At 37.0% G+C, this 26,482-nt stretch overlaps 5 protein-coding genes across 9 annotated transcripts; 3 read left to right on the top strand and 2 right to left on the bottom strand.

The window, feature by feature from the left end:
* Positions 1 to 5,215, top strand: LOC111485966 (lysM domain receptor-like kinase 3). Its single transcript, XM_023132944.1, has 12 exons — positions 1 to 880; positions 1,593 to 1,626; positions 1,721 to 1,725; positions 1,866 to 2,021; positions 2,108 to 2,313; positions 3,110 to 3,199; positions 3,395 to 3,488; positions 3,573 to 3,724; positions 3,806 to 3,897; positions 4,484 to 4,628; positions 4,707 to 4,805; positions 4,894 to 5,215. The coding sequence occupies exons 1-12, from the start codon at positions 268 to 270 to the stop codon at positions 5,056 to 5,058; spliced, it is 1,851 nt and encodes a 616-aa protein (XP_022988712.1). The 5' UTR covers positions 1 to 267; the 3' UTR covers positions 5,059 to 5,215.
* LOC111486163 lies at positions 5,183 to 7,755 on the bottom strand. Of its 3 annotated transcripts, XM_023133192.1 has the most exons (4): positions 7,633 to 7,755; positions 7,022 to 7,254; positions 6,741 to 6,764; positions 5,183 to 5,860 (listed from the first exon to the last, which is right to left on the bottom strand). In XM_023133192.1, the coding sequence occupies exons 2-4, from the start codon at positions 7,230 to 7,232 to the stop codon at positions 5,514 to 5,516; spliced, it is 582 nt and encodes a 193-aa protein (XP_022988960.1). In that variant the 5' UTR covers positions 7,233 to 7,254; positions 7,633 to 7,755; the 3' UTR covers positions 5,183 to 5,513. The 3 variants fall into 3 exon arrangements, with proteins under 3 accessions (XP_022988960.1, XP_022988959.1, XP_022988961.1); XM_023133191.1 differs by lacking the exon at positions 7,633 to 7,755 and having other exon boundaries at positions 7,022 to 7,365; XM_023133193.1 differs by lacking the exons at positions 6,741 to 6,764; positions 7,633 to 7,755 and having other exon boundaries at positions 7,022 to 7,375.
* Positions 7,756 to 7,796: 41 nt separating this feature from the next.
* Positions 7,797 to 9,702, bottom strand: LOC111486006 (putative pentatricopeptide repeat-containing protein At1g10330). Of its 2 annotated transcripts, none has more exons than XM_023132995.1 (2): positions 8,175 to 9,702; positions 7,797 to 7,814 (listed from the first exon to the last, which is right to left on the bottom strand). In XM_023132995.1, the coding sequence occupies exon 1, from the start codon at positions 9,615 to 9,617 to the stop codon at positions 8,190 to 8,192; it is 1,428 nt and encodes a 475-aa protein (XP_022988763.1). In that variant the 5' UTR covers positions 9,618 to 9,702; the 3' UTR covers positions 7,797 to 7,814; positions 8,175 to 8,189. The 2 variants fall into 2 exon arrangements, with proteins under 2 accessions (XP_022988763.1, XP_022988762.1); XM_023132994.1 differs by lacking the exon at positions 7,797 to 7,814 and adding an exon at positions 7,961 to 7,976.
* A 126-nt stretch (positions 9,703 to 9,828) lies between these two features.
* LOC111486131 (protein usf) lies at positions 9,829 to 12,912 on the top strand. Its single transcript, XM_023133153.1, has 5 exons — positions 9,829 to 9,987; positions 10,952 to 11,094; positions 11,212 to 11,341; positions 11,415 to 11,606; positions 12,479 to 12,912. The coding sequence occupies exons 1-5, from the start codon at positions 9,931 to 9,933 to the stop codon at positions 12,686 to 12,688; spliced, it is 732 nt and encodes a 243-aa protein (XP_022988921.1). The 5' UTR covers positions 9,829 to 9,930; the 3' UTR covers positions 12,689 to 12,912.
* Positions 12,913 to 14,698: 1,786 nt separating this feature from the next.
* Positions 14,699 to 17,533, top strand: LOC111485984 (probable WRKY transcription factor 31). Of its 2 annotated transcripts, none has more exons than XM_023132966.1 (5): positions 14,699 to 15,115; positions 15,228 to 15,326; positions 15,417 to 15,908; positions 15,985 to 16,098; positions 16,778 to 17,533. In XM_023132966.1, the coding sequence occupies exons 1-5, from the start codon at positions 14,828 to 14,830 to the stop codon at positions 17,390 to 17,392; spliced, it is 1,608 nt and encodes a 535-aa protein (XP_022988734.1). In that variant the 5' UTR covers positions 14,699 to 14,827; the 3' UTR covers positions 17,393 to 17,533. The 2 variants fall into 2 exon arrangements, with proteins under 2 accessions (XP_022988734.1, XP_022988733.1); XM_023132965.1 differs by having other exon boundaries at positions 14,699 to 15,139.
* The last annotated feature ends 8,949 nt before the right edge of the window (positions 17,534 to 26,482 follow it).

Raw genomic sequence — 26,482 nt, 5'->3', positions numbered from 1 at the left:
GACCCTTTCATTAATCACCCAAGGAAGCTTCATCCCAATTGGGTCATCCATATTGTATTCTATTCTTCGTTAAAAAATGTTAGCCATCGTTTTTTACCAGCCCAAGAGTTCAAACAATCGTAACCCAGTGAAATATCAAGACCCTTTCAGTCAACGGTGTAACGAGGCGCTCTATTCGAAGCGAAAATCGGCTTGTTTCTTCTCAGAATCATAATTTCTCAACTGGGTTTTCTTCAATTGGTTTGATTTGGGGTTTGTTTCATCCAAATGAACTCCCGATTTGGGTTTTTGTTATTGGTTTTGATATCTGTTCTTCTGGGTGCTGATTCAAAGTGCCCTAGAACATGCGATGTAGCTTTGGGTTCATATTTAGTTTGGCAGGGAAGCAATTTGAGTTTGATATCCAATCTGTTCGGCGTGCAATCCCCTGATACCATTGTGAGCTACAACAGAGATAAAGTTCCCAACAAAGACACCATTACTAGCGGCGATAGGATCAACATTCCATTCTCCTGCGGCTGTATTAACGATGCTTTTCTGGGTCATACGTTCCAGTACAGGATTAGCAGTGGAGATAGCTACAATCAAATTGCGACCAAATTCTACGCGGGCTTGACTACGGTGGACATGTTACAGAGATTCAATAATTTTGATGTTAGTCGGCTTCCTGTAGGTGGAATTTTGAATGTAGTGGTGAACTGCTCTTGTGGGGATCCTGATGTTTCCAAGGATTATGGGCTGTTCATCACTTACCCAATTGGATCAAATGATAGTTGGGCTAATTTGGAACGAGATACAAAGATCAGCTCGAATTTGCTGCAGCAGTACAATCAGGGTGTGAATTTCAGCCTAGGAAATTTGATCTTTATTCCAGGCAGAGGTGAGTTTCTTCCCCTTGTTTTCGGTATGATCCTGTTCATCCAAGATCTTTTGCGGTTGGTGTGTCAGGAATCACGACTCTCCATAATGATATAATATTGTCCACTTTGAGCCTAAGCTCTTGTGGCTTTGCTTTCGGTTTTCCCAAAAGGCCTCATACCTATGGAGATGTATTCCTTACCTATAAAGCCCTTGATCATTCCTTAACTAACCAACGTGGGACTCCCTCAACAATTCTCAACAATTCTCCCCTCGAACAAAGTACACTATAGAGACTCCTCCAAGGCATATAGAGCCCTCGAACAGTCTCCCCTTAATCGAGGCTCGACTCCTTCTCAGGAGTCTTCGAACTTCGAACAAAGTACACCCTTTGTTTGACACTTGAGTCTTTTTTTACTATACCTTCGAGGCTCACAATTCTTTGTTCGACATTTGAGGATCCAGTTGACATGGCTAAGTTTAGGGCATGACTTTGATACCATGTTAGGAATCACGACTCTCCATAATGATATGATGTTGTCCACTTTGAGCCTAAGCTCTCGTGGTTTTGCTTTTGGTTTTCCTAGAAGGTCTCGTATCAATGGAGATGTATTCCTTACTTATAAACCCCATGATCATTACCTAAATTAGTCAATGTGAGACTCCCTTCCAACAATCCTCTAACATTATGGCTATGTTTGATAACTTGTGTGACAGTATTTTCTTGTTTGCAGATCAAAGTGGCAGCTACCCACCTCTGAACATAAGGTAGTTTCATTATGTTTGTGTTCCTTTTGAGTTAGATATGTGCAACTTTTCTGGTTTCTCAACAGCCCTTTTCTTAATCTCTTGTTCTCTGCAGCACAGGTGCTTTGTCTTTCTTAGATGGGCTTGAAATGATTGTCTTGAGATTGTGAGAAAGAAGCCATTGATGGCCATGTCTGAGTTATTAGAATTGGAACTTGAAGCTCCTTCAATCTTATTGTTCTCTGTTTGTATATGATCAGGACTTGTAGGTGGAGCCATTGCTGGCTTAGTTATTGGTGTAGTTCTTGGGGTCTTACTTGTAGCAAGCGTCGTTTACATCGTCGTTCGAAGGAGGAAGTCGAAAAGTTCTACATTGCTGGTGTCCTCCCAAGATTTATCTTCTCAAGATGGGCATGGTACTGTTTTAACTTTCAAATGTTGTTTTAGAATGGTACGACTGATGATTTATAACTATCGTTTTATAAATCCGCCGTTGTATTAGGTCTCGTGATGGGAAGTTCCATGGATAAATCTACTGAATCAAATGGTCGAGGTGGTGGTATAGCTGCAGTCACAAATATTACTGTGGAAAAATCAGTGGAATTCTCATACGAAGAGCTTGCGAAGGCGACCGATAACTTTAGTTTGGCGAACAAAATCGGTGAAGGTGGTTTTGGATCGGTTTACTATGCAGAACTCAGAGGAGAGGTTTGTTGGTTTATCCCAGTTCATCCTAAATGGGTTATGGCTCATGAGTTTAAGTTTCCATTCAAATTCTACTATGGAAGTACCGGTAGTTTTATAGTTGGTTCTGTGGCTTAAAGATAGCTCAATCTGTTGAGTGATGCTGAAATTTCGCCCCAGTGTTATGTACTTCCCGTAGTCTTTAACATCTTCGATGCTATATCTTAGTTCTACAACTCAAATTGTACGTCTAATGTGAAATTCCACATTGGTTGGGGAGGAGAACGAAACATTCTTTATAAGGGTGTGGAGTCTTTCCCTAGCAAATGTGTTTTAAAAACCTTGAGGGGAACCTCCAAAGAGGATAATATTTGCTAGCGGTGAGCTTAGGCTGTTACAAATGGTATCAGAGTCAGGCATCGGGCAATGTGCCAATAAGGAGGCTTGAGGCGGTGTGCCAGCAATAACACTAGGCCCTGAAGGGGGGTGGATTGAGGGGTCCCACATTGATTGGGAAAAGGAAAGAGTGCCAACGAGGACGTTGGGCCCTGAAGAGGGGTGGATTGTGAGATCGCACCTCGGTTGGGAAGGAGAACGAAACATTTTTTATAAGGGTTTGGAAACCTCTCACTAATAGACATGTTTTAAAACCTCGAGGAGAAGCCCGAAAGGAAAAATCCAAAGAGGACAATATCTGCTAGCATGGGCTTAGACGGTTACATCTAATATGCTTCGTTTGTTCTTGTTACTTTCTCATTTCTTTCAAATATCTCATTTCAAACCCAACCGTACTTTCATCCCTTCACCAATTTTTGTACAGAAAGCAGCAATAAAGAAGATGGATATGGAAGCTACAAGGGAGTTCCTCGCCGAAATTAAAGTTCTAACACGTGTTCACCACTTGAACCTGGTACGTTACTACCTACTTCTAGACTTACATGTTTTCGTAAGAACGATGATACAAAATTTATCAGAATGCGTTTCACATATTAAACTCGAACTCGTAAAACAGGGACGCCCTCCTCAAAATGATCCACCTTTTCTTGTTTACATGATCATTCTTAATCTCATGTTTCTGAAATTTACCGATGATGATAAAATGCAGGTGCGTTTGATAGGATATTGTGTTGAGAATTCTCTATTCCTAGTCTATGAGTTCATTGAGAATGGCAATTTAGGGCAACATTTACGTGGCACAAGTGAGTTCATGTGAAAATGGAGAGAAAACTTCACTCTCATTGTGCTGCTTTTGGAGAATTTGATATAACCAGTCACGTTTTCAGGTCGGGATCCGTTGCCCTGGCATACTAGGGTCCAAGTCGCGCTTGATTCAGCTCGAGGTCTTGAGTATATCCATGAGCACACCGTACCCGTTTATATTCATCGTGATATCAAATCAGCCAATATATTGATTGACAAGAACTTTCATGGAAAGGTAGCTCTCAAGTAATTGTAATGTTGAACTGTTAAAACCACCACGGGTTTGCATCTCTTACTCGAAACATATTTTATGCAGGTTGCGGATTTCGGATTAACCAAGTTGACTGAAGTTGGTAATTCGTCTCTTCCCACTCGTCTTGTGGGCACATTTGGATATATGCCACCCGAGTAAGATGACCTTTTTATGCCTCAGTTTTTAGTTTGAGTGTAATAGTGTACCCACCGCTAGCAAATATTGTCCTTTTTGGACTTTTCCTTCTGGATTTCTCATCAAGGTTTTAAAACGCATCCACTAGGGAGAGGTTTCCACATCCTTGTAAAGAATGTTTCGTTACCTTCTCCAACCAATGTGGGATCTCACAATCCACCCTCTTTGGAAGCCCAGCGTTCTCGCTGGCACCCCGCTTGGTGTTTGACTCTGATTCCATTTGTAATATCTCAAGCCACTAGGCTTTCCCTCAAGGTTATAAAACGCATTCAATAAGAGGAGGTTTCCACATCTTTATAAAGAACAAGGTTATAAAACGCGTCCAGTAAGAGGAAGTTTCCACATCTTTATAAAGAATCTTTCGTTTTCTTCTCCAACTAATGTGAGTTTATCTTGTTCATTGATCATTGGCTGGAAGAAGTTTTAGAATGGAGTTTCTAGGTGTTCATCACTTTGTCAGCTGGTTCAATCAACTCCTATTTACTTATAGATTCTAGCCAGTTTTGTGTCTTATAATGCTTTGATTGATTTCTACTGCACTTCCAGATATGCACAATATGGTGATGTTTCTCCAAAAATCGATGTGTACGCTTTCGGCGTTGTTCTTTACGAGCTTATTTCAGCCAAGGAAGCTGTGGTTAAGACAAACAGAGCCAGCGCAATTAACGAGTCGAAAGGCCTCGTCGCTTTGGTTGATATTCTAACCAATCTTTTGTTCTCAGTCTTAAAATTCCTTAGCATTTACTTATGATGATCCTGCATTTTGCAGTTTGAAGATGTACTGAATCAACCCGACGCAAAGGAGAACCTTCACAAACTAGTTGATCCGAGACTCAAAGAGAACTACCCTCTCGATTCGGTTTTCAAGGTAAACGTGAGACACCTTTCTGACGTTGCTTCTAGTAAACTGATGCCTGATGTGTGATTGTAAGAATATGGATTTGTTTTGGTTGCAGATGGCTCAACTTGCCAGAGCATGTACACATGAGAATCCACAGCTACGCCCAAGCATGAGATCCATTGTGGTTGCTCTCATGACACTTTCTTCTGCAACAGAAGATTGGGATGTTGGCTCGTTCTACGAAAACCAAGCCCTCGTCAACTTAATGTCGGGAAGGTAGACTCAAGCACCATAATCATCGCTCGATTTCCACGTCTCATGGAAGCCTGTGTAACCTCTTATTTGATCTCTTTCTGGACAAACATATATGTAAATTCATGTAGTTGAGAATTATGGATTGCCTATGAAAAGGTTCTATCGTGTCATATGTTCTTGAACTTTCGATTTTGTTTCGAACGAGGCCATTAGGCCACAAAGAAGATAACAAATGAGAGTAACATAACTTTATCAATACATTAGTTGCTTTCAACTAATGAACGTTTTCATAGCTAAACAATGGTAATTGACATTTCGATTCTCTAAAGATACCTGAAATAGTTCATTCCGATCTATTCGAGGATGTCGAGTGAAATTTAAGTTACTACCAAAAAATTATATATATATATATATATATATATATGAAACGAAAACGAAAGGTGAGGACGGGAGGAAGTGTTACTCTGCTTGGATGCTGTTTTATGCAGTTTGAATATTTCCTTGTTTTTGAGTGCGAGACTTAGCAGCCCCTTCTTTCCAGCCCCATTGGCGAGCCCTTTGCTCCCATGTTGCTGTTAGTCTCTTCTGAGCAGCTAATACTGCTTCAGCTTTCTCTCTTGCTTCTTCACATGTTTCCATCCCAGAATTGCACTTGTCTGCTTCTTTTTGATACTGAGATGTCATCTTCTTCGCCTCGAGCAGAGCCATATCAGCACGGCGATGACTTTCCGAGGCTTCGGCTTCCTTTAACTTCAGCTCCTCTAACAATAGATCTGCGAAGTTCTTCTCTGTGTCTTGACTCACTTCTGGGTCGTGCTTAACACAACCTACAAAATGTACGAGTATTTACAGTTTGTTGGAAAAAAGTATGGAAGTCGAAAGAAGAAAAATCTAAAACACACACCTATATATTGGATCGTTACTCGTGTTCATCATGATTATTAACCAAACTGAAGTGTCCGTGCTTCTTACAAGCTACTCAAGTTCATCATGGTTATTAGCCAAACTTAAGTGTCCGTGCTTCTTTCGAGCTACTCAAGTTCATCGTGATTATTAACCAAACTAAAGTGTCTGTGCTTCTTACGAGCTACTCAAGTTCATCATGATTATGGCCTCACATTTACCATAGCACACTATTTCTAGAGGCACTTATGAATCTTGACTTTAAAACGTATTAAGAAAGCAATTGATAGATCATTCATGCTCCTTTATCCATTCATGTTGCTACTTCATTTCATGCACTCAGCCTCACCCTTAGACTCAAGAGTTACCGTAACTACCCAAGCCCACCGCTAGCAGATATTGTCCTCTTTAGGTTTTCCCTTCTGAGCTTCCTCTCAAACATTTAAAACGCGTATGCTAGTGAGAGATTTCCACACCCTTAAAAAGAATGTTTCGTTTCCCTTTCCAACCAATGTGGACTCTCACAATCCACTCTCTTCAAGACCCAGCGTCCTCCTACTGATGTGGGTTCTCACAGTTACCGCCTAAGAAAAACTCAAGGCAAGCCTACCTCGACGTGCATTTTTACTGAAAATATTGAAGAACCTATAAATGGAGGAAACATCATCCAATGGCTCTCTTAGAACAATGCAATCTAGTTCATGATCAGTAGAAGAGTTCATATATTGAGATCTTTTACATTGTTTCAATATTCATGAGGAAGCAGAATCATTATAATCACTTGAGAAAGAAAGTAAAACTAACCTGCAAAGGTAGAGTTCCTCAATTCTGCAGATAAACATAATCAGATAAACAATTAGACCACAATTCATAAACAGAAACAATTTCAAAATTCATAAACCCTAGAATCACATAAAACCGACATTATAATCAGAATCAAAGAACAGGGAACCACAAGAAAACCCCCAAAACACGAGATCTAAGCAAGCGAATCACAAAACTAACGAATCTCCGCCGAAATCAGATGAAACCCAGATGAGATCTAATCGGATCTGAGAATTAGAACGAACAAAATTTGAAGTTACCTTCGGGAATTGAGATGACGGGCTGAGAAGGGCAGTCGCAGAAGCAAGGAGGGCAAGAGGAAGAAGAAGATGAGCGGCTAACGACGGCGAAACCTTCCTTGACATGCCAGTAGAGAGGAGGGCCGAGAATGTAGCCGGCGATAGAGAGGGCGATCAAAGCCAATCCAAGCTTGATGAGCGAGGGATCGCAAGAACGCGCCTGAATTGCCATCGGAGAAACTGGAAAGGATTTACTGAGAGTGAAAAGCGGAATAAATAAACTGGTGATTGGAACGAATCTCTTAATACAAACAAAGAAAAGAATCAGATTTTTAATGGGTATCCAAATCTAACCCCCTCTTCTCAAATTTATTGAAAAAGATCTCTTTTTTTATCTTAGAACAGCTGGAATTCAGCGTGACAATGGTTTATAATATCGTGATCTCATTAGTGTTTTTTGATATTTATTCACAAAAGAAAAATATAGATATAATAACAAAATTTAACTTATTGTGTTCATTATTTGTCGATCCTAAACTTCTCAAGTTTTAGCTTTTCGTTTTCGATTTGGCTCCCCACCGCTTGTATTCCATATGTGATGATTTCATGAGGTTGTAGAGATGATTGATTACCTTTCTTGTGGTTGGCTCGGGTTTATCGCGGTGTGAATCTCTATGTCAATGTCAAACTTCTTAAGTTTTAGCTTTCTTTTTCAATTCGGCTCCCCACCACTTGTCTTCTACATGTGCTGATTTGATGAGGTTGTGGAGATGCTTGATTACCTTTATTGTGGTTAGCTCGAGTTGGCCTCGACCTTATCACGGTGTGAATCTCTTCGTTGAAGCCAAACTTCTCAAGCTTTAGCCTTTTGTTTTCGATTTGGCTCCCCACCACTTGTCTTCTACATGTGATGATTTCATGAGGTTGTAGAGATGCTTGATTACATTTGTTATGGTTGGCTCGGGTTGGCCTCGACCTTATCATGAGATTCTAATGTTATTTATGGTTGTATAAATGGGGTTGGGTGGTCTAAGGAAGAACAGCCGAAATCATCATTAAAGGAAGCAAAACAGATTGAACCATGTGTAAAAGCTATGAACTTGGATTGGTTTTGTACATTTTACTATTTCATGCTGCAGATTCTCAAAGCATAGATAGTTGATGTACAAATTACCTTACAGTCTCAACGTCAAGAGGAGGACATGGGCACCAAATTTTGCATTGGATCTACTCTACTATAAGCTGGGGCCTTCTGAATCCGAGCATCGGCCATTACTCGTCTTATAACTGCAGCACGACTCCATTTCTCCGCTCTGGCGTTAATACTCGCCAAAGTCACGTACCGTCCGCAATGTCGTGGCTGCATCACAAGCAGTCTTCTTCCTACTTCATTTCCCAGTTCAGTGGCTCCATGAATGTTGCAAGCATTCAAAAGGGCTCCCAAAACAGAAGCATCAGGCTGAAATGGCATGGACTCAATGAATTCAGTTGCCTCTCTCAAAAGCCCTGCCTTGGCTAAGAGATCAACCATACAGACATAGTGCTCAGCAATCGGTACAATCAAGAAATCGTTTGACATTGATCGGAATAGCTCCAGCCCTGATTCGACGAGCTTGCCACGAGCACACGCTGTAAGAATCGCAACAAATGTAACCTCGTTAGGACGTATTCCTTCAACCTTCATTGAAGCAAATAGCTCCAACGCTTCTCTTCCTCTGCCATTGGAGGATAAGGAAGAGATCATTGCATTCCAAGCGCAGAGCTCCCTGTTCTTCATTTGGTTAAAAACTGTTCTTGCACTTCCCAACAATCCCATTTTCCCATAAAAATCCACCAACGCAGTCCCTATAAACGCACTCAGCTCACCCTCGTTTCTAATAATGTAAGCATGAATTTCTTTCCCACGACAGAGAACTCCCTCCGCAGCTAAATTAGCACAAGAAGAAAGCACACTCACATACGTAGCTTCATTTGGCTTCACTTCACGATTCATCATCATCATCTCAAAGAACCCAATGGCCTCAAGAAATCGCCCATTCCACCAGAACCCATGAACAATACTTGTCCAAGAAACCACATCACGCTTTTTCATGGACCTAAACTTCAAAACAGCAGAACCCATGTCTCCATTTTTGACAAACGCATCAAGCAAAGAGTTAAACGCAACAATACAAGGGTCAGTAATTTCATCGAACACCTTACGTGCATTACCCAATTCCCGAAGCTCCGCGTAGAAGCTAACGAACGATGTCAGCACAAATGGATCGCTCACAACGCCAATCTTGACAGCATGTGCGTGGATCAATTTTCCCAGCAAAGGGGAAGAAATGGTGGCGGATTTGATGATTGAGGGGAAAGTATGAGCGTTGGGTTTGGTGCGGTGGGCAAGCATTTGGGTGTAGAGAATTAGCGTGGAGCAAGGCCGATTGAAGCTCAAATAGGCTCTGATCAGAGCGTTATAGAGAAGACTACTGATCCATTTTGGATTCGAGGGAGCTTGGGGTTTGTTCAAGAGATGATCATCGGTGATTAAAAGGGCGTGGATTTGTTGGATTTTAGCTGAGTTCTTGAGGAATCGTTGAAGAAGTTGCAGTAGCCACTCGGAGGAGTATGGCATAACACTAAACAAGTGGAGGATTCTTCAAAGAACCCTCGTGTCGCTGTCGAGAGTGGCATCGCCACCGCTAGGCGCTCACAATTGTCATGATCTTCCGGGGTGGACGTTAACGAAACAACGTCGTCGTTTAGTGACCCTTTTAACCTTTACTCGTTACTTCCCATTTCTGCCTCATCCGCTAAGCCGTTTGACTTCATATAAAAAGAAAAACCCATCGATCTATTTTACGCTCTGCCTGTTCTTCTTCAGGGTCACTTCTCAAAGGCTCAACGATCTTCTTCACTGTTCGCAAGCTAAGCTCCTCAGTTTCTCCATGGCTGCTTCTGCCTCTTCCACTTTCAAGAAGATCCAAATTCAGAGGGAGGGCACTGTGAGTTCATTACGTTTTTTGCTCTTTGATCTTTTCCCTCGGTTTGTTTTTCGCGTTTGATTTGATCTATTGCTAGTTTCTTTATCTGGTATGATTCTATTTGCTGTTTGGTCTTTGAATAGATTTGTGGCACTGTTTTTGTTTAATGGGTCGGTTTGATTCTTGAGGATAGAGGGAGTTAACCCTATGGCCTGATAAACTCTAGATGATTTAGGGGTTTCTGGATAAAGATTATGGGCTGTGTTTTTTACTATGAATTAGCACTTTATTTGAATGGAGTTGCTCAGTTCCTTCCACGGTGCTTCCGTAAGGGACTGAAACTCTACAATGGTACGATATCATCCACCCACCTTGAACATAAACTCTTATGGCTTTGCTTTTGAATAAACCTATGATCTTTCCCTTGATTAGCCAATACGGACTTCTCTCCCAACAATCTTCAAAAGTTTCAGCCGCTTGAAATTTGAATCCATGAACTTTTCACTGAACTGTTTTGTAACACCTCATATCCACTACTAGGAGATATTGTTCTTTTTGGGTTTTCTTTTTTGGGCTTCCCCTCAAGGTTTTTAAAACATCTCTATTAGGGAGAGGTTTCCACACCCTTATAAAGAATGTTTAGTTCTCCTCCCAACCCAGATGACCACTCCACTTTGCGTCCTCGTTGGCACTCATTCCCTTCTCCAATCGATGTGGGACCCACCAATCCACCGCTCTTCGGGGTTTAGCTTCCTCGCTAGCACATCGCGTGGTGTCAAGCTCTAATACCATTTGTAATAGTCCAAGCTCGCTGCTAGCACATATTGTCCTCTTTGGGCTTTCCCTTTCGAGCTTCCCCTCAAAGTTTTTAAAACGCGTCTACTGGGGAGATGTTTCCATACTCTTGTAAAGAATGTTTCGTTCTCCTCCTCCAACTGGTGTGGGAGACCATCTCACAGTTTTGAGTTTTGTTTTTTTTGAGCAGGAATTTGATGCTTATATTGTGGGGAGAGATGATGCCCCTGGAATTGTTGTGCTTCAAGAATGGTGGGGAGTGGATTATGAAGTCAAGAACCATGCTGTAAAGATCTCTGAGCTTGGTTCTGGTTTCAAAGCACTTATTCCCGAGTATGATGTCTTTTCTCCTTACGATGACAACGAAGATGATGTCGATGATACAATTCGTTTACTTGGTTCTGCTGCATTATACTGATGAATATTTCGTTTCGTGTATTCTCATATCAGTTTGTATCGAGGTAAGGTTGGGTTAGATGTGGCTGAGGCGCAACATCTGATGGATGGCCTTGATTGGCAAGGTGCTGTGAAGGATATACATGCTTCAGTCAACTGGCTCAAGGCTAATGGTTCCAAGAAGGTATTCTACGTACTGTTTAGGATACTAATGGACTGTTGTCTAAAATCTTCATAATAAACTTGGATCATGCTAGGTTGGTGTCACTGGATACTGTATGGGAGGTGCTCTCTCCATTGCAAGTGCTGTGTTGATCCCTGAGGTTGATGCCGTTGTTTCATTCTATGGAGTCCCTTCACCAGAGCTTGCAGACCCTGCCCATACTAAGGCACCCGTTCAAGCTCACTTCGGCGAGCTCGATTCCTTTGTCGGCTTCTCTGACTTGACGGTAGAACCTTTAATGTTCCATTTTCTTTCTTCCATGTGATCTCTTAAGAAGTATCTCCATCTTATGTTAAGGCATTGCAAGTGCTCGATACACAATGTTGTTGGTTGCTACAGTCTCGTTACCAAATGTGAGATCTCATATCGGTCGGAGAGGGGAACGAATCAATCCTTATAAGAGTGTGGAAACCTGTCCCTAGTAGACGCGTTTTAAAACCATGAGGTTGACGGTGATACGTAAACGGGCCAAAGCGGACAATATCTGCTAGCGGTGGGCTTGAGCTATTACTATTGGTATCATAGCCAAACATCGGGTGGTGTTCCAGCGATGACGCTGGGCCCCCAAGGGGAGTGAATTGTGAAATCCCACATCGGTTGGAGAGGGGAACGAAACATTCCTTATAAGGGTGTGGAAACCTCTCCCTAAGAGACGCGTTTTAAATCTGTGAGGCTGACGGTGATACGTAACAGATCAAAGCAGACAATATTTGCTAGCAGTGGGTTTGGGCTGTTACAAATGGTATTAGAGCTAGACAGGAGGTGGTGTTCCAGTGAGGACGCTGGGCCCCCAAGGGGGTGAATTGTGAGATCTCACGTCGGTTGAATGAGGAACAAAGTATTTCTTATAAGAGTGGGGAAACCTTTGCTAGCGGTGGGCTTGAGCTGATACAATCAATGTTTGAAGTAAGGCATTGTAAGTGCTCGATACATAGTGTTGTTGGTTGCTACGGTCTCGTTACCAAATCTCGCGATTCAAATACACATCGTGTTTTCTATTCGATTAACATATGCTGACAAGAATATGTAGCGATCCGGTATTTTACGTGATACAATTATACAAGATAAAGGAGTATAATGAGCTTGAGTTCTTTTCAGGCTGCCAAGAAACTGGAGGAAAAGCTAAAAGAATCAGGAGTTCCTCATGAGGTGCATATCTATAAAGGAAGTGGACATGCTTTCATGAACCGATCCGAAGAAGGTGTGAAGAGGAGGAAGAACATGGGAATGCTCGATGAGGACGATAACGCAGTCGAACTGGCATGGTCTCGCTTCCAGTCATGGATGTCGCGATACCTCTCAGCTTAAACTGGTTCGTTTTCGGTTCGATTCGCCCTTTTATCTTAATTAGCTTCCTAGTTCATGGCTCATTACACAAGCTTGTTTGCATTCCTGGGCACTGTTTGTTAAACTGGAATCCAACTTCTGAATTGTGTTGCTTTGTGGAGTATGCTTGTTGAAAAGTTCATGAATAGAACAATATGGTCTCTGTATGTGTTTGAAATATGAACTCCTGTGGGTATTATCATTTAGTGCTTAGACTTTAACACGTAACCCTTCAAAATTGGTAAACGATTTAATTCTTGTCGTGAAAAGACTTAGGTGTTGTAGTTTATGAACTCATTTAGGACATGTTTGGAAGTGATTTTGAAATGTTTCAAATCACTTTTGTAAGCTTCGAACTTCGAGGTCGTTGACTTGTTTATTAAAAGTCAATCAACACCCACCAAAGGGTTTTGCTCTTGGACAATTTTCGGGTTGTTTTTCGTTAGGATACCATTGGCAGTTTTCTGTTCCGTTCGTGTTTTAGGGTAGTTCTAAAAAGCTACTTTCTCTCTTCAATCCCCTAATATCTCTGTAAGAAAACATACTAGAACTTCAATTTCGAAGAAAAAGAGCAACTTGTTGCACTGTATGTATGAGCTACAACCCGAAATCCTAATTGAATTATTAAAAGCATCTATAGAAAACTAAGTCACGGTCACTATTGCTACCTTTATGTTGTGAATTTATTAAAGAAAAAGTCTTATTATACCAAGGTATTATCTAACCATATTAAATTTAAAAATAAAGAAAAAAAATAATAGTGAATTAAAAATCACTTTTTTTAAAAGAAAATAATTATATTAAAAACTTAATAAACATTGGGACCAACGCCAGTCAATAAAGTCAACCCTGTCTCCTTCTGTCCACCTCATCTGAACCCCTTTCTCCTCTGACTTGGTAAACCAAATTATTATTTTATTTTCTTAATTATTATTTATCAACCTAAAAAAAATCTAACTAAATAATTCCATCATTTAATTAAATTTTTTAAAAATTAAAAATTCAAATCTATTTAAGATTATTATAAAGATTAATTTAACATTTATTACGATGTTATTGATGATTATGACTCGTAAATGTTTGATATTTGAGTTTTATGAGATTCTATTTATTAATATAATATTATTCAAATGATCCTAAAATAAATTCAAGTCGCAATTAAAATCACATTAAACGAGAATTAAATTATATTTACATCGTGACTAATTTTAGTGTCATTTCGAGAATGTATAAAGTCTTACCTATTGTCTCCGTAATTATTATTTATTTATTTTTTTGTAATTATATGTAGTTTAGATTATACATTTAAAATCATTCATGTTTGACACAATCAATCTTGTTTGTGATTTTTTTTTTTTTTTTTTTTTGATATTTGATCATCAAGGTAAGATCATATCTTACTTTCATTTGAAATGATTCCTTGTTATTTTGGGTTCTTCGATATTTAGGATTTAAAAATTTTGTTATTGTAACAACCCAAGCTCAAAGCTACTAGAATGTATCACAATCAGTCTCACAGTTTTAAAACGTGTGAGGGAGAGGTTTTCACACCCTTATAAGTAATGTAAGATCTCACAATCCACCCCCTTAGGGCCCAGTGTCTTAGCACACCGCCCGGAACTTGGCTCTGATATCATTTGTAATAGCTCAAACCCACCACTAGTAAATATTATCCATTTTGACCCATTATCTATCGCCGTGAGTTTCACGATTTTAATACACATATTAGGGAGAGGTTTTCACACCCTTATAAGAAATGTTTCGTTCTCCTCTCCAACCAATGTAATCTCACATTTATACAATAAGATTGTTAGATCGATCATTACGTCAAATTTAATATATATATATATATATATATATATATAAATAAAAGAAGTAATTAAAAAAAAGGAAAGAAATTGAAATTATTAGAAAAAAAAGAGAGGATAAATGTAGTTTAAAGTAGTGTATGGTCTTGTTCGTCAAGTCTTACCCTCCAAAATTATAGCCGAGTCCATTGAAACGGTTTGAAAGAGGTGTGTGTTTAAGTGTTCAGAGATTTATGGCCAAAGGAAGTGGACTCTCCATTGATTCAGATCTATTCTCAATTCTCTCCCTCAAAAAAACCACCATCTCTCCGCCATGGAAGCCGCCGCCCCTTCTCCTCCTCCTCCTCCTCCTCCCACCGCTACCCTCCAGTTTCCGGTCAACCTCAACTCCACCCTCCACGAACCTCCTCCCTCTCCTCCCCCCTCTCCTCCTCCCTCTCCTCCTCCGCCACTGCCCTTCTTCCACTCCCACCGCGCCCTCTTCGACGAAATGAACTTCTTCGCCGCCGATGATAAATCCCGCGTTCTTATCTCCGCCGCTGACTCCAAACTCCGTGCCTCCGACAACCTCAGTCCCACCAAGCTCGACTTTCAAGTAAATGTAGGTCACCCACTGAATTTTCTGGTAATTTTTATCGAATTTTAGCAATTACCCATTTCAAAAAATGGGATTTTTATTTCAATTATGATTTTTTTTTCTTTTGAAATTACAGACAGGGTTGAATCTGTTGACCACCAATTACAGTAGCGATCAATCCATGGTGGACGATGGAATTTCATCGAACCCACAAGACACAAAAACAAAAAACGAGGTGAATTTAGAGAAAAAACAAGATCAAATTTTCAATTTCTTCGTTTTTTTTAATTGAATTTTGTGATGATCATGGTAATTGATCGATCAGAGAGCAGTTCTTCAAGCTGAATTGGAGAGAGTGAACACAGAGAATCAACGGTTAAAAGACACGTTAAATCAAGTCACCAGCAATTACCAATCGCTGCAGATGCAGTTCACAACGCTAATCCAAACCCAGAAGGCAGCCGCTGCCGGCGATTCAACTGACGAGAAGGCCGGCGACCAAGAAACGATCCGACACGGCGGTGGGAATAATGGTAATAATCTGGTGCCGAGGCAGTTTATGGATCTTGGATTGGCTACGAATGTGGACATCGATGAGCCATCGATGTCGTCCTCGGAAGGGAGGAGTGATCGGTCGCCGGGTACCACCGGAGAAGTGGCGTCGTCAAAACGACATAGCCCAGATCAAGGTTCGAATTTGGGTTCAAACAAGGCTTCTAAATTCAGTTCTTCATCCTCGGGTAAAGACGTGGATCAAACTGAAGCTACTATGAGAAAAGCTCGAGTCTCCGTTCGAGCTAGATCGGAAGCACCCATGGTATGACAATTTTAACGTAATTAGTTCGATAAAACAAACGAAAAAATTGAAACTTTTGTTTGGTTGAACTCTTTAGATCACAGACGGATGTCAATGGCGAAAATACGGACAAAAAATGGCTAAGGGAAACCCTTGTCCTCGAGCTTACTATCGATGCACCATGGCCGCCGGTTGCCCCGTTCGAAAACAAGTAAGTCATACCTTTCTATATCAACAATATATTATATACTCGAGTATAACTCAATTAGTTAAGACATATATTCTCGATCAAGAGATCTCAAGTTTGAAATCTCAGCAATATGTTTGAATATACTATAGATCGTTAGCTTGAACTTTGTTTGGAGTGCAAACAAAGCTTCACATTAGCTAGATTCACGAGTGATCATGAGAATATGAGAGCTAATGTTCAAAGTGAGCAATATCAGACCGTGTGATCATGAGTATACGAGAGCTAATGTTCAAAGTGAGCAATATCAGATCGGTGATCATGAGTATACGAGAGCTAATGTTCAAAGTGAGCAATATCAGATCGGTGATCATGAGTATACGAGAGCTAATATTCAAAGTGAGCAATATCAGACCTAGTGATCGTGAGTATACAAGAACTAATGGTCAATATCAGATCGTGTGATCATGAGTATACAAGAGTTAATGTTCAAAGTGAGCAATATCAGACCGTGTGATCATGAGTATACAAGAGTTAATGTTCAAAGTGAGCAATATCAGACCGTGTGATCATGAGTATACGAGAGCTAATGTTCAAAGTGAACAATATCAGACCACTACGGAGAACATGTTTGGTTCATTTTATGGTTTCAAATCTTAATCATATGAAATAAACATGTTTGGTTCTATATATATACATATAGGTACAAAGATGTGCTGAAGACAAGACAATTTTGATAACAACGTACGAAGGCAACCACAGCCATCCATTGCCGCCGGCCGCCATGGCAATGGCATCAACAACATCATCAGCGGCCAGAATGCTTCTATCAGGATCCATGTCAAGTGCCGACGGTTTAATGAACCCAAATTTTCTAGCAAGAACCCTATTGCCATGTTCTTCAAGCATGGCTACAATCTCGGCCTCGGCCCCATTTCCGACGGTCACATTAGACCTAACACAAACCCCGAACCCTTTATTCCAACGACCCACACCGGGTCACTTTCCAATCCCGTTCGCAGCCGGTCCGACTCAAAGCTTCCCACAAATTTTTGGACATGCCCTATACAATCAATCAAAATTCTCCGGCCTCCAAATGTCGAAGGAGATAGAAGCGCCTACGCCTCCTCCACCGTCGCAAAATCCATTGGCCGACACGTTGAGCGCGGCTAGTGCAGCGATCGCATCCGACCCGAATTTCATTGCGGCGTTGGCTTCTGCGATGACATCGTTGATCGGCGGATCGCATCATCAAAAGGAGAATGGGAATGGGAATAATAATGTTGATAATAATACAACAAGCAACTCCCAACAGTAACATCAAGAACAACAATATGATTCGAAGGTTGCCAATTTCAGACCCATATAAAGAACTCATTTTTTTGGTGTAGTTAGAAATTTAAACTATAGATTTGTTCTTGAGGATTTATTATATATACATATTTTATTATTTTAATAATATCAAACCCTCAATTCTTTTTTCCACACGCTTTGGATATATTATTTTTTGGTTTCAAAAGTATAAAAAACAATGATTTTGATTTTGATTTTGATTGATGGATGATTGTAGTTGACTTAGACTTATCGAAATGTTGATGTGGTCGTTAACATGTTTGTCCAATTTTGTTTAATGTTGTTGTTCATCATTATTGTCTAATGCTCGTTGCTGATCTACCATCTCAAAGCTCTGTTTTACAAGCACCCAAATCTAGTGATGGAGAACAAAAACCTAAAGCTCGAACCCAGATATGAAATGGATTTGGATCCTTACTTGTTTCAATGTCTAAAGGAACTTCAAAACGACTACAATGTGTGTTGAATAACAATAAAGTAGAGAGTGTTGAACGCAACGGTGAGTGTTGGCACCGTCATACCAAAAGTAATGCTTGCTAGAGAAGAAGAGAGAAAATAATATCGTGAGGTTGACGACAACATCTAACGAACTACTAGCTGTGGGCTTAAGTTGTTACAGTGGTATCAGAGCGATACACCAAATGGTGTGCCAGCGAAGATGCTGGGCCTCCAAGGAGGTGGATTATGAAATCTCATATTGGTTAGAGAGATGAACGAAACATTCCCTGGTAGACACGTTTTAAAACTGTGAGGCTGACGACGATACGTAAAAGGGTAAAACAGACAATATCTAATAGCGGTGGACTTGAGCTATCAATGATCCAAACAACCAAAATTGAAACGCAGGTCACGAGTCGTCTGAGTAGATCCAAGAAAGCTAAAGAACAAGAAAAAAAAAAGGTATTAATAAAAGAATGGAATTACGTGCAACAAATGGCAATGAAAGGCAAAACAAATGAAAGGGAGTCAAACAAATCGTCTCGTTAATAAGAAGAAGATAAGCATTTTAAGGCTACAGAAAGCAACCTTCTTGTCAACTTCCAACTGTCTTTTTTAAAGCCTCGTAATAATACACTAACAATTGTCAGTTTCAACCCTTCTTTTCTCCTCTTTCTTAGTTTCCAGTCGACCTAAACTCTATTTTAAAGTTGAAAATTTGATGAACGGTTGAGTTGTTAGGGACAAGTGATGTGAGCTTCCACATCGATTGGAGAAGAAAACCATACATTCTTGTAAAAACCTCTTTCTAGTAGACAAATTTTAAAATTGTGAGGCTGACAATGATACTTAATGGTTAAAACAGACAATATCTACTAACAGTGACAATGATACTCAATGGGTTAAAACAAACCATGTCTACTAGTGGTGACAATGATATTTAAAGGGTTAAAGTGGACAATATTTACTATCACTATATTTAGGTTGTCACGAGTGACCTCCAAATGCTATTATATTATCCACTTGAGCCCTCGTCATTTTGTTTTGATTCTCAGAAGGTTTCGTACTAATAGAGATAGCGTTCTTCTAGATATGAATTACTCGGTTACTATGAATTTGTTGAGTTTGGAATTTGTAAATTTGGGCCTTAACTAGTTATATGGGCTTTACAAACCCACCTTTCTTTTTAAAAATACCCCCATAAGTCTCTTCATAATTGAGTCCAAAACGTGTAATTATATAAAACATGATATATATATATATAAAGACGAAGATTCTATTCCTAAGATATTGGACGAGCATTAGAGCCATCGAGGAGTGGCAAACACCTATAGATTTGAGTGAGCTAAGACCTTTTTTAGGGTTCGTGAGCTATTACCAAAGATTCATGGTAAGTTACTCGAAGATGGCTACTCAACTCAAAAATCTCCTAAACTAAAGGACACACAGACCGAAACATGTTAGAAGGACTCACGTTGGTTTGTCGGGGATAGTCTTCACTCTTAGTAGCAAGGAAATGTAAGTAAACGTGACCATATTGTAAGAGATGTAGGGAAATACTAAGGCATATAGGTCCGAGTCCAAATTTTGAATCCTGAGCGTTTGACATTATAATATTTATACTTTCTTTAAGATTGAGGTGAGGTAAGCATGATAAAGGCATAAATAAATGTAAATGGTGAGAGTTTGGTGGTATAATTTCAACTTAAACCAAAAGATTCTACCAATAAAATAGTTTGGCAACAACTTATATAAAATTAAATAATTATTTCTTTTTAACTCCCAACCAATCTTCTCCTTTATTCTTAATTCCCTAATAAATTTATTAAAAAAATTAAATTAATAAAAATATCTCCCAAATTTAAATTTAATTAATTTTATTCCCTTTTTAAAAAAATATTTTTATGAAAATAAAATATTAACATTCTAATTTTTTTTTTAATGGTTTAAAAATATCAATATTTACCCGTCACAAATTATCACTAATATTAGTTTAAAATATTAAATATTAGTTCGGTTGACTAGACTAAAAAAAAATGTCAACTCGCAAACTAACCAACCCAAATCGAAAAAAAAAAAAAAAAAAATCTAACCTATTCGGATTGGATAGTCATATAGACTTTTCTTTTGATAATTTAACAACAATTTCTCCCTCTCATTATTAGTATAATTTTATTTTTTATTTTTTATTTTTTATTTCTAACATTTTCTAACTCTATTTCAGAGCACCACGAGATTTTATTTTTTTATTGTATGGAATTGTTATAGCAAGCATGAACAGGAATAAACAATGACTCGAGTTGACCCGAGTTTTACATATTTAGAATGTCTAAAGGTATCGTTGACGTGAAATGATTTAGAAAGATTCTTCTTTCTCGATCACAGTATATATAGTAATGTTTCTTTTTCAGTCCAATCCTAATTCCATTTTCTTTTCTAATCTTTTTAAAAATTATAATACAAAATAATGGAAAAATAAAATAAAATAAGAATACTTAAAAGTCACGCATTAATTAAGGTTTTGGAAGCATTATATTGCTTAGGTCCAACTAACATAACTAATATCAAAAAACATCCAAATTTAGGGTTTGTTAGCTTTTGAAATTACTCCAATTTTTAGTTGCAGCAGCTAACCACCACCACCACCGTCACAACCGCCGCCACCGCCGCCGTCACTAATAATTTCATTTTTTTCCACATTAATTACTTTTATTTTCTTCCACCTCTCCTCTTAATTAATTTTCTTTGATTTGTTAAAATTGTAATAATGATTAAGTACTAAATTTTGTGAATTATTACTCTTAATTCAATACCCACCTTTAATTTTAATTTTAATTTTAATTTTAATTTGGTTTTGCTTGCTTTACTTAGGGTTTATCAATTATATAATTAAGTTTGGTCAATTCATTACAAGACAAAAAGTACTAAATAAATAATAGAATAAGTAACCTTTTCTTTCTATTAAATTATTCTTATAAATATAGGTGACAAATACTAATATTTGACCATTTGAGCTATGTTGGTTACAAGTGTTGGATCGGTATGGCAACCCTAGAGGGGGGGTGAATAGGGTTTTAACGATAAAAGTGTTTAAACTTGATTAATTTTTCTAATGATAAAACTTTTTACAAATAAGTAGAAGATGATAATTACTAAAACAAAATAATTCAAGTCAAAACAATAATCAAGTAGAACATGCAATAAACATAATAATAATCTTGAAATTAAATAGGAAAGAGTTAGAGAAAATGACACCGTAGTTTTATAGTGGTTCGGTCAAACTCGACCTACTCCACTCCCCAAGCGCCTCTTGGGAATTTGAATAAAGAACTTTTCCGACTCTTTCCACGGATCAGAGCCAAACCGGTACACCGCTCTTTTTACGAGTTCAAGAGCAAACTCAATCCTTTCAACGACGCAGGATCAAACCGATACAAGTATTTGAGTTTGATAATAACACACCACAACTCTCTCAAAGAGTAGATTTACAATTTGGGATACTGACAACTATTTCCTCACAATATAATAATAATCCCTCTCAAGAATAAGATGAAAAGAAATAAACTTGTAAGCTTGGAGAGAGCAATAAACAATGGAGACTTTGAACAAATGAGGATTGAAGAATGTATGTAAGTTGTGTATGTTAAAAATGTGGGGAAGATGAGTTTATATAGAGGAGAAAAGTGGCAAAATGTAGGATTGAATATTGACCATTGGATTGTGTTAGGAATAATGGAAGGTGGAGATTAAAAGTAATTAAGTAAGAAAATTTTCTAAATTCATTTATTTCAAAATTTTAATATAATAGTAATATAATATAATAATAATAAAAAGTTATGTGAGTAACGGTAAAATGTAATTCAAAATTTATTATAAATATAATAATATAATAATAATAAAAATGATGTGAGTAACTACCAAAATTTTAAAATATAATAATATAATAATATAATATAGTAATAATAAAATTCGATGTGAGTAACGGTTATATTCAAATTTATATTTGTAAAAATAATTTTATTTAGAAATGTAATAATAAGAAAAACTCCACCATGTGTTACTCTTCCAATATTATAAATGTCATACTTTGATATATTTTGATTTGTCCATCATTTTGATTTTGTTGCCACATCATCACGTCGGGTATGTTGTCTCGACTCTAATTTCTTCGTTTTAGCTCTGATTTGAGTAATTGAAAAGTTGTTGTAATCGTTATTCCCGACCTTATACTGTGGACAGTTCAAAAAACTGAAAATAGTTAATAATTAAAAGTAGGTTTGTTATCATCAAAACATCAATAATTAATTCATTGAAATTAATTAATGTGAGATCAAGGGCCAATAAGCCAACAATCTCCCCCTTTTTGATGATGACAAATCATTTAAAGAAAAATTCATAAAAACCAATAATACAACATCCATGTAATAATATCACTACATACTAATATATTATCATAAATTTCACTCAAGAGCATATTCTCCCTTATATTAATGCCTCAAGAAATTATGAAACACCAAGTAAATGATTCATAAATTATAAAATAACAAATTTAGAACATATTTTTCTTAATTTTCTCCCCCTTTGTAATCATCAAAATGAACAATTGAAAGAGAATGCATTTAATAATGACATAATGACTCCCCCTAAAAACATGCATTCAAAAATTATAAAATTCAAGATATATCACAACGAATAATACCAAGCTCAAGCCTATTTTTGCAAAAAATTTCTTCATTCAATGGCTTGGTGAAAATATCGGCCAGTTGATTATTAGAGTTTACAAAATCAAGAATAATATGTCCATTTTGCACATGCTCTCTAATAAAATGATGTCTAATGTCAATATGTTTAGTTCTAGAATGATGAATAGGATTTTTAGTTAAATTAATAGCACTTGTATTATCACAAAATATAGGCACACTATGAAACTTTAATCCAAAATCACAAAGAGTTTGTTTCATCCAAAGAATTTGAGCACAGCAACTAGCAACCGCAATATATTCCGCTTCGGTAGTAGATAAGGCAACCGAATTTTGCTTTTTACTAAACCAAGAAACTAAGGAACTACCAAGAAATTGACAAGTTCCACTAGTACTTTTACGATCAAGTAAGCTTCCGGCAAAATCCGCATCAGAATATCCTACCAATTTAAATTCAACATTTCTAGGATACCACAATCCTAGATCAATAGTTCCAAGCAAATATTTAAATATTCTCTTAACGGCATGTAAATGAGATTCCTTAGGACAAGATTGAAATCTAGCACAAAGACATACACTAAACATAATATCGGGTCTACTAGCGGTCAAGTAAAGTAAAGATCCAATCATACCTCGATAAGCTTTAATATCCACACTTTTACCTTTTTCATCCTTGTCAAGCTTAGTGGATGTGCTCATGGGAGTTCTTGCAATCTTACCTCCATTGAACTTGAATCTTTTGAGCAAATCTTTAGTGTATTTCTCTTGATTGATGAAGATACCATTCTTGAGTTGTTTGATTTGAAGTCCAAGAAAGAAACTGAGTTCTCCCATCATACTCATCTCAAACTCACTATGCATACATTTAGAAAATTCTTCACATAAAGAAGGATTAGTAGAACCAAATATGATATCATCCACATATATTTGCACTAATAGCATATCGTTTTCTTTAATCTTAATAAAGAGTGTAGTGTCGAGTTTGCCCATTTTAAAATCATTCCCAATAAGAAAATTACTAAGTCTATCATACCAAGCTCTTGGAGCTTGTTTTAAGCCATAAAGAGCCTTTTTCAACTTATAGACATGATGAGGAAATTCTACATTTTCAAATCCGGGAGGTTGTTCTACATAAACTTCCTCCATAATATAACCATTCAAAAATGCACTTTTCACATCCATTTGATATAATACAAAATTTTTGTAAGAAGCAAAAGCAAGTAACATTCTAATAGCTTCTAATCTAGCAACGGGTGCAAAAGTTTCTTCATAATCTATGCCTTCCTCTTGACAATAACCTTGAGCTACAAGCCTAGCTTTATTTCTAATGATATTCCCATTTTCATCCATTTTATTTCTAAAAACCCATTTGGTTCCAATAATAGAAGTATTAGATGGCCTATGGACTAATTCTCAAACTTTGTTCCTTTCAAATTGATTTAGCTCTTCTTGCATGGCTAAAATCCAAAACTCATCATTTTNGTAAATTTGGGCCTTAACTAGTTATATGGGCTTTACAAACCCACCTTTCTTTTTAAAAATACCCCCATAAGTCTCTTCATAATTGAGTCCAAAACGTGTAATTATATAAAACATGATATATATATATATAAAGACGAAGATTCTATTCCTAAGATATTGGACGAGCATTAGAGCCATCGAGGAGTGGCAAACACCTATAGATTTGAGTGAGCTAAGACCTTTTTTAGGGTTCGTGAGCTATTACCAAAGATTCATGGTAAGTTACTCGAAGATGGCTACTCAACTCAAAAATCTCCTAAACTAAAGGACACACAGACCGAAACATGTTAGAAGGACTCACGTTGGTTTGTCGGGGATAGTCTTCACTCTTAGTAGCAAGGAAATGTAAGTAAACGTGACCATATTGTAAGAGATGTAGGGAAATACTAAGGCATATAGGTCCGAGTCCAAATTTTGAATCCTGAGCGTTTGACATTATAATATTTATACTTTCTTTAAGATTGAGGTGAGGTAAGCATGATAAAGGCATAAATAAATGTAAATGGTGAGAGTTTGGTGGTATAATTTCAACTTAAACCAAAAGATTCTACCAATAAAATAGTTTGGCAACAACTTATATAAAATTAAATAATTATTTCTTTTTAACTCCCAACCAATCTTCTCCTTTATTCTTAATTCCCTAATAAATTTATTAAAAAAATTAAATTAATAAAAATATCTCCCAAATTTAAATTTAATTAATTTTATTCCCTTTTTAAAAAAATATTTTTATGAAAATAAAATATTAACATTCTAATTTTTTTTTTAATGGTTTAAAAATATCAATATTTACCCGTCACAAATTATCACTAATATTAGTTTAAAATATTAAATATTAGTTCGGTTGACTAGACTAAAAAAAAATGTCAACTCGCAAACTAACCAACCCAAATCGAAAAAAAAAAAAAAAAAAATCTAACCTATTCGGATTGGATAGTCATATAGACTTTTCTTTTGATAATTTAACAACAATTTCTCCCTCTCATTATTAGTATAATTTTATTTTTTATTTTTTATTTTTTATTTCTAACATTTTCTAACTCTATTTCAGAGCACCACGAGATTTTATTTTTTTATTGTATGGAATTGTTATAGCAAGCATGAACAGGAATAAACAATGACTCGAGTTGACCCGAGTTTTACATATTTAGAATGTCTAAAGGTATCGTTGACGTGAAATGATTTAGAAAGATTCTTCTTTCTCGATCACAGTATATATAGTAATGTTTCTTTTTCAGTCCAATCCTAATTCCATTTTCTTTTCTAATCTTTTTAAAAATTATAATACAAAATAATGGAAAAATAAAATAAAATAAGAATACTTAAAAGTCACGCATTAATTAAGGTTTTGGAAGCATTATATTGCTTAGGTCCAACTAACATAACTAATATCAAAAAACATCCAAATTTAGGGTTTGTTAGCTTTTGAAATTACTCCAATTTTTAGTTGCAGCAGCTAACCACCACCACCACCGTCACAACCGCCGCCACCGCCGCCGTCACTAATAATTTCATTTTTTTCCACATTAATTACTTTTATTTTCTTCCACCTCTCCTCTTAATTAATTTTCTTTGATTTGTTAAAATTGTAATAATGATTAAGTACTAAATTTTGTGAATTATTACTCTTAATTCAATACCCACCTTTAATTTTAATTTTAATTTTAATTTTAATTTGGTTTTGCTTGCTTTACTTAGGGTTTATCAATTATATAATTAAGTTTGGTCAATTCATTACAAGACAAAAAGTACTAAATAAATAATAGAATAAGTAACCTTTTCTTTCTATTAAATTATTCTTATAAATATAGGTGACAAATACTAATATTTGACCATTTGAGCTATGTTGGTTACAAGTGTTGGATCGGTATGGCAACCCTAGAGGGGGGGTGAATAGGGTTTTAACGATAAAAGTGTTTANCAAATTTAGGAATCCATTTCATATTTGCATTCATATTAAAGACATTGTATTTAGATAAGTAACAAGAATAATCTTTATGTCCAAACTTACCACACGAGAAACAAACGACATTATGCAAGAATTTATTTTTTGGACTAAATTTGTGTATTCTATTTTTATTCGAAAAATTATTTTCTAAAACATTGTTAAACTTTGTATTTTGAGAAACTTTTCTTCCTAAATGAATATTTTGAGAATTTTTCAATTTAAAGCACTTAGGTCTAATATGACCTTCAACACCACAATAATGACATATAGGCACAAATCTAGATTTATCATACTTAGATACAAATTTACATGTGTTAGATTTAGGCAAGATAGGGGATGCTTTAACAAAGATTGTTTTAGAACTTGAAGGTGTAGAACATTCATCAATATAGCCTAATCCTCTTTTATCACCATATGACTTACCTCCTTCAAGTATTTTATCTAATTT

The sequence above is a fragment of the Cucurbita maxima genome, unplaced genomic scaffold (genome assembly GCF_002738345.1).
Source record: "Cucurbita maxima cultivar Rimu unplaced genomic scaffold, Cmax_1.0 Cma_Scf00011, whole genome shotgun sequence".
NCBI lineage: Eukaryota > Viridiplantae > Streptophyta > Magnoliopsida > Cucurbitales > Cucurbitaceae > Cucurbita > Cucurbita maxima.
This window is presented reverse-complemented; position numbering and strand designations above follow the sequence as displayed.

Coding starts and splice junctions, on each gene's coding strand:
- LOC111485966 (XM_023132944.1), top strand. CDS start 268: ATGAACTCCCGATTTGGGTTTTTGTTATTGGTTTTGATATCTGTTCTT. Junction 2,022..2,107: donor ATCTTCTCAAGATGGGCATG/GTACTGTTTTAA, acceptor CCGTTGTATTAG/GTCTCGTGATGGGAAGTTCC. Junction 2,314..3,109: donor ATGCAGAACTCAGAGGAGAG/GTTTGTTGGTTT, acceptor ATTTTTGTACAG/AAAGCAGCAATAAAGAAGAT.
- LOC111486163 (XM_023133192.1), bottom strand. CDS start 7,232: ATGGCAATTCAGGCGCGTTCTTGCGATCCCTCGCTCATCAAGCTTGGA. Junction 6,765..7,021: donor CGTCATCTCAATTCCCGAAG/GTAACTTCAAAT, acceptor GTTTATCTGCAG/AATTGAGGAACTCTACCTTT. Junction 5,861..6,740: donor GAGGAACTCTACCTTTGCAG/GTTAGTTTTACT, acceptor TACATTTTGTAG/GTTGTGTTAAGCACGACCCA.
- LOC111486006 (XM_023132995.1), bottom strand. CDS start 9,617: ATGCCATACTCCTCCGAGTGGCTACTGCAACTTCTTCAACGATTCCTC.
- LOC111486131 (XM_023133153.1), top strand. CDS start 9,931: ATGGCTGCTTCTGCCTCTTCCACTTTCAAGAAGATCCAAATTCAGAGG. Junction 9,988..10,951: donor AAATTCAGAGGGAGGGCACT/GTGAGTTCATTA, acceptor TTTTTTGAGCAG/GAATTTGATGCTTATATTGT. Junction 11,342..11,414: donor AGGCTAATGGTTCCAAGAAG/GTATTCTACGTA, acceptor GGATCATGCTAG/GTTGGTGTCACTGGATACTG.
- LOC111485984 (XM_023132965.1), top strand. CDS start 14,828: ATGGAAGCCGCCGCCCCTTCTCCTCCTCCTCCTCCTCCTCCCACCGCT. Junction 15,909..15,984: donor CTAGATCGGAAGCACCCATG/GTATGACAATTT, acceptor TGAACTCTTTAG/ATCACAGACGGATGTCAATG. Junction 16,099..16,777: donor GTTGCCCCGTTCGAAAACAA/GTAAGTCATACC, acceptor ATATACATATAG/GTACAAAGATGTGCTGAAGA.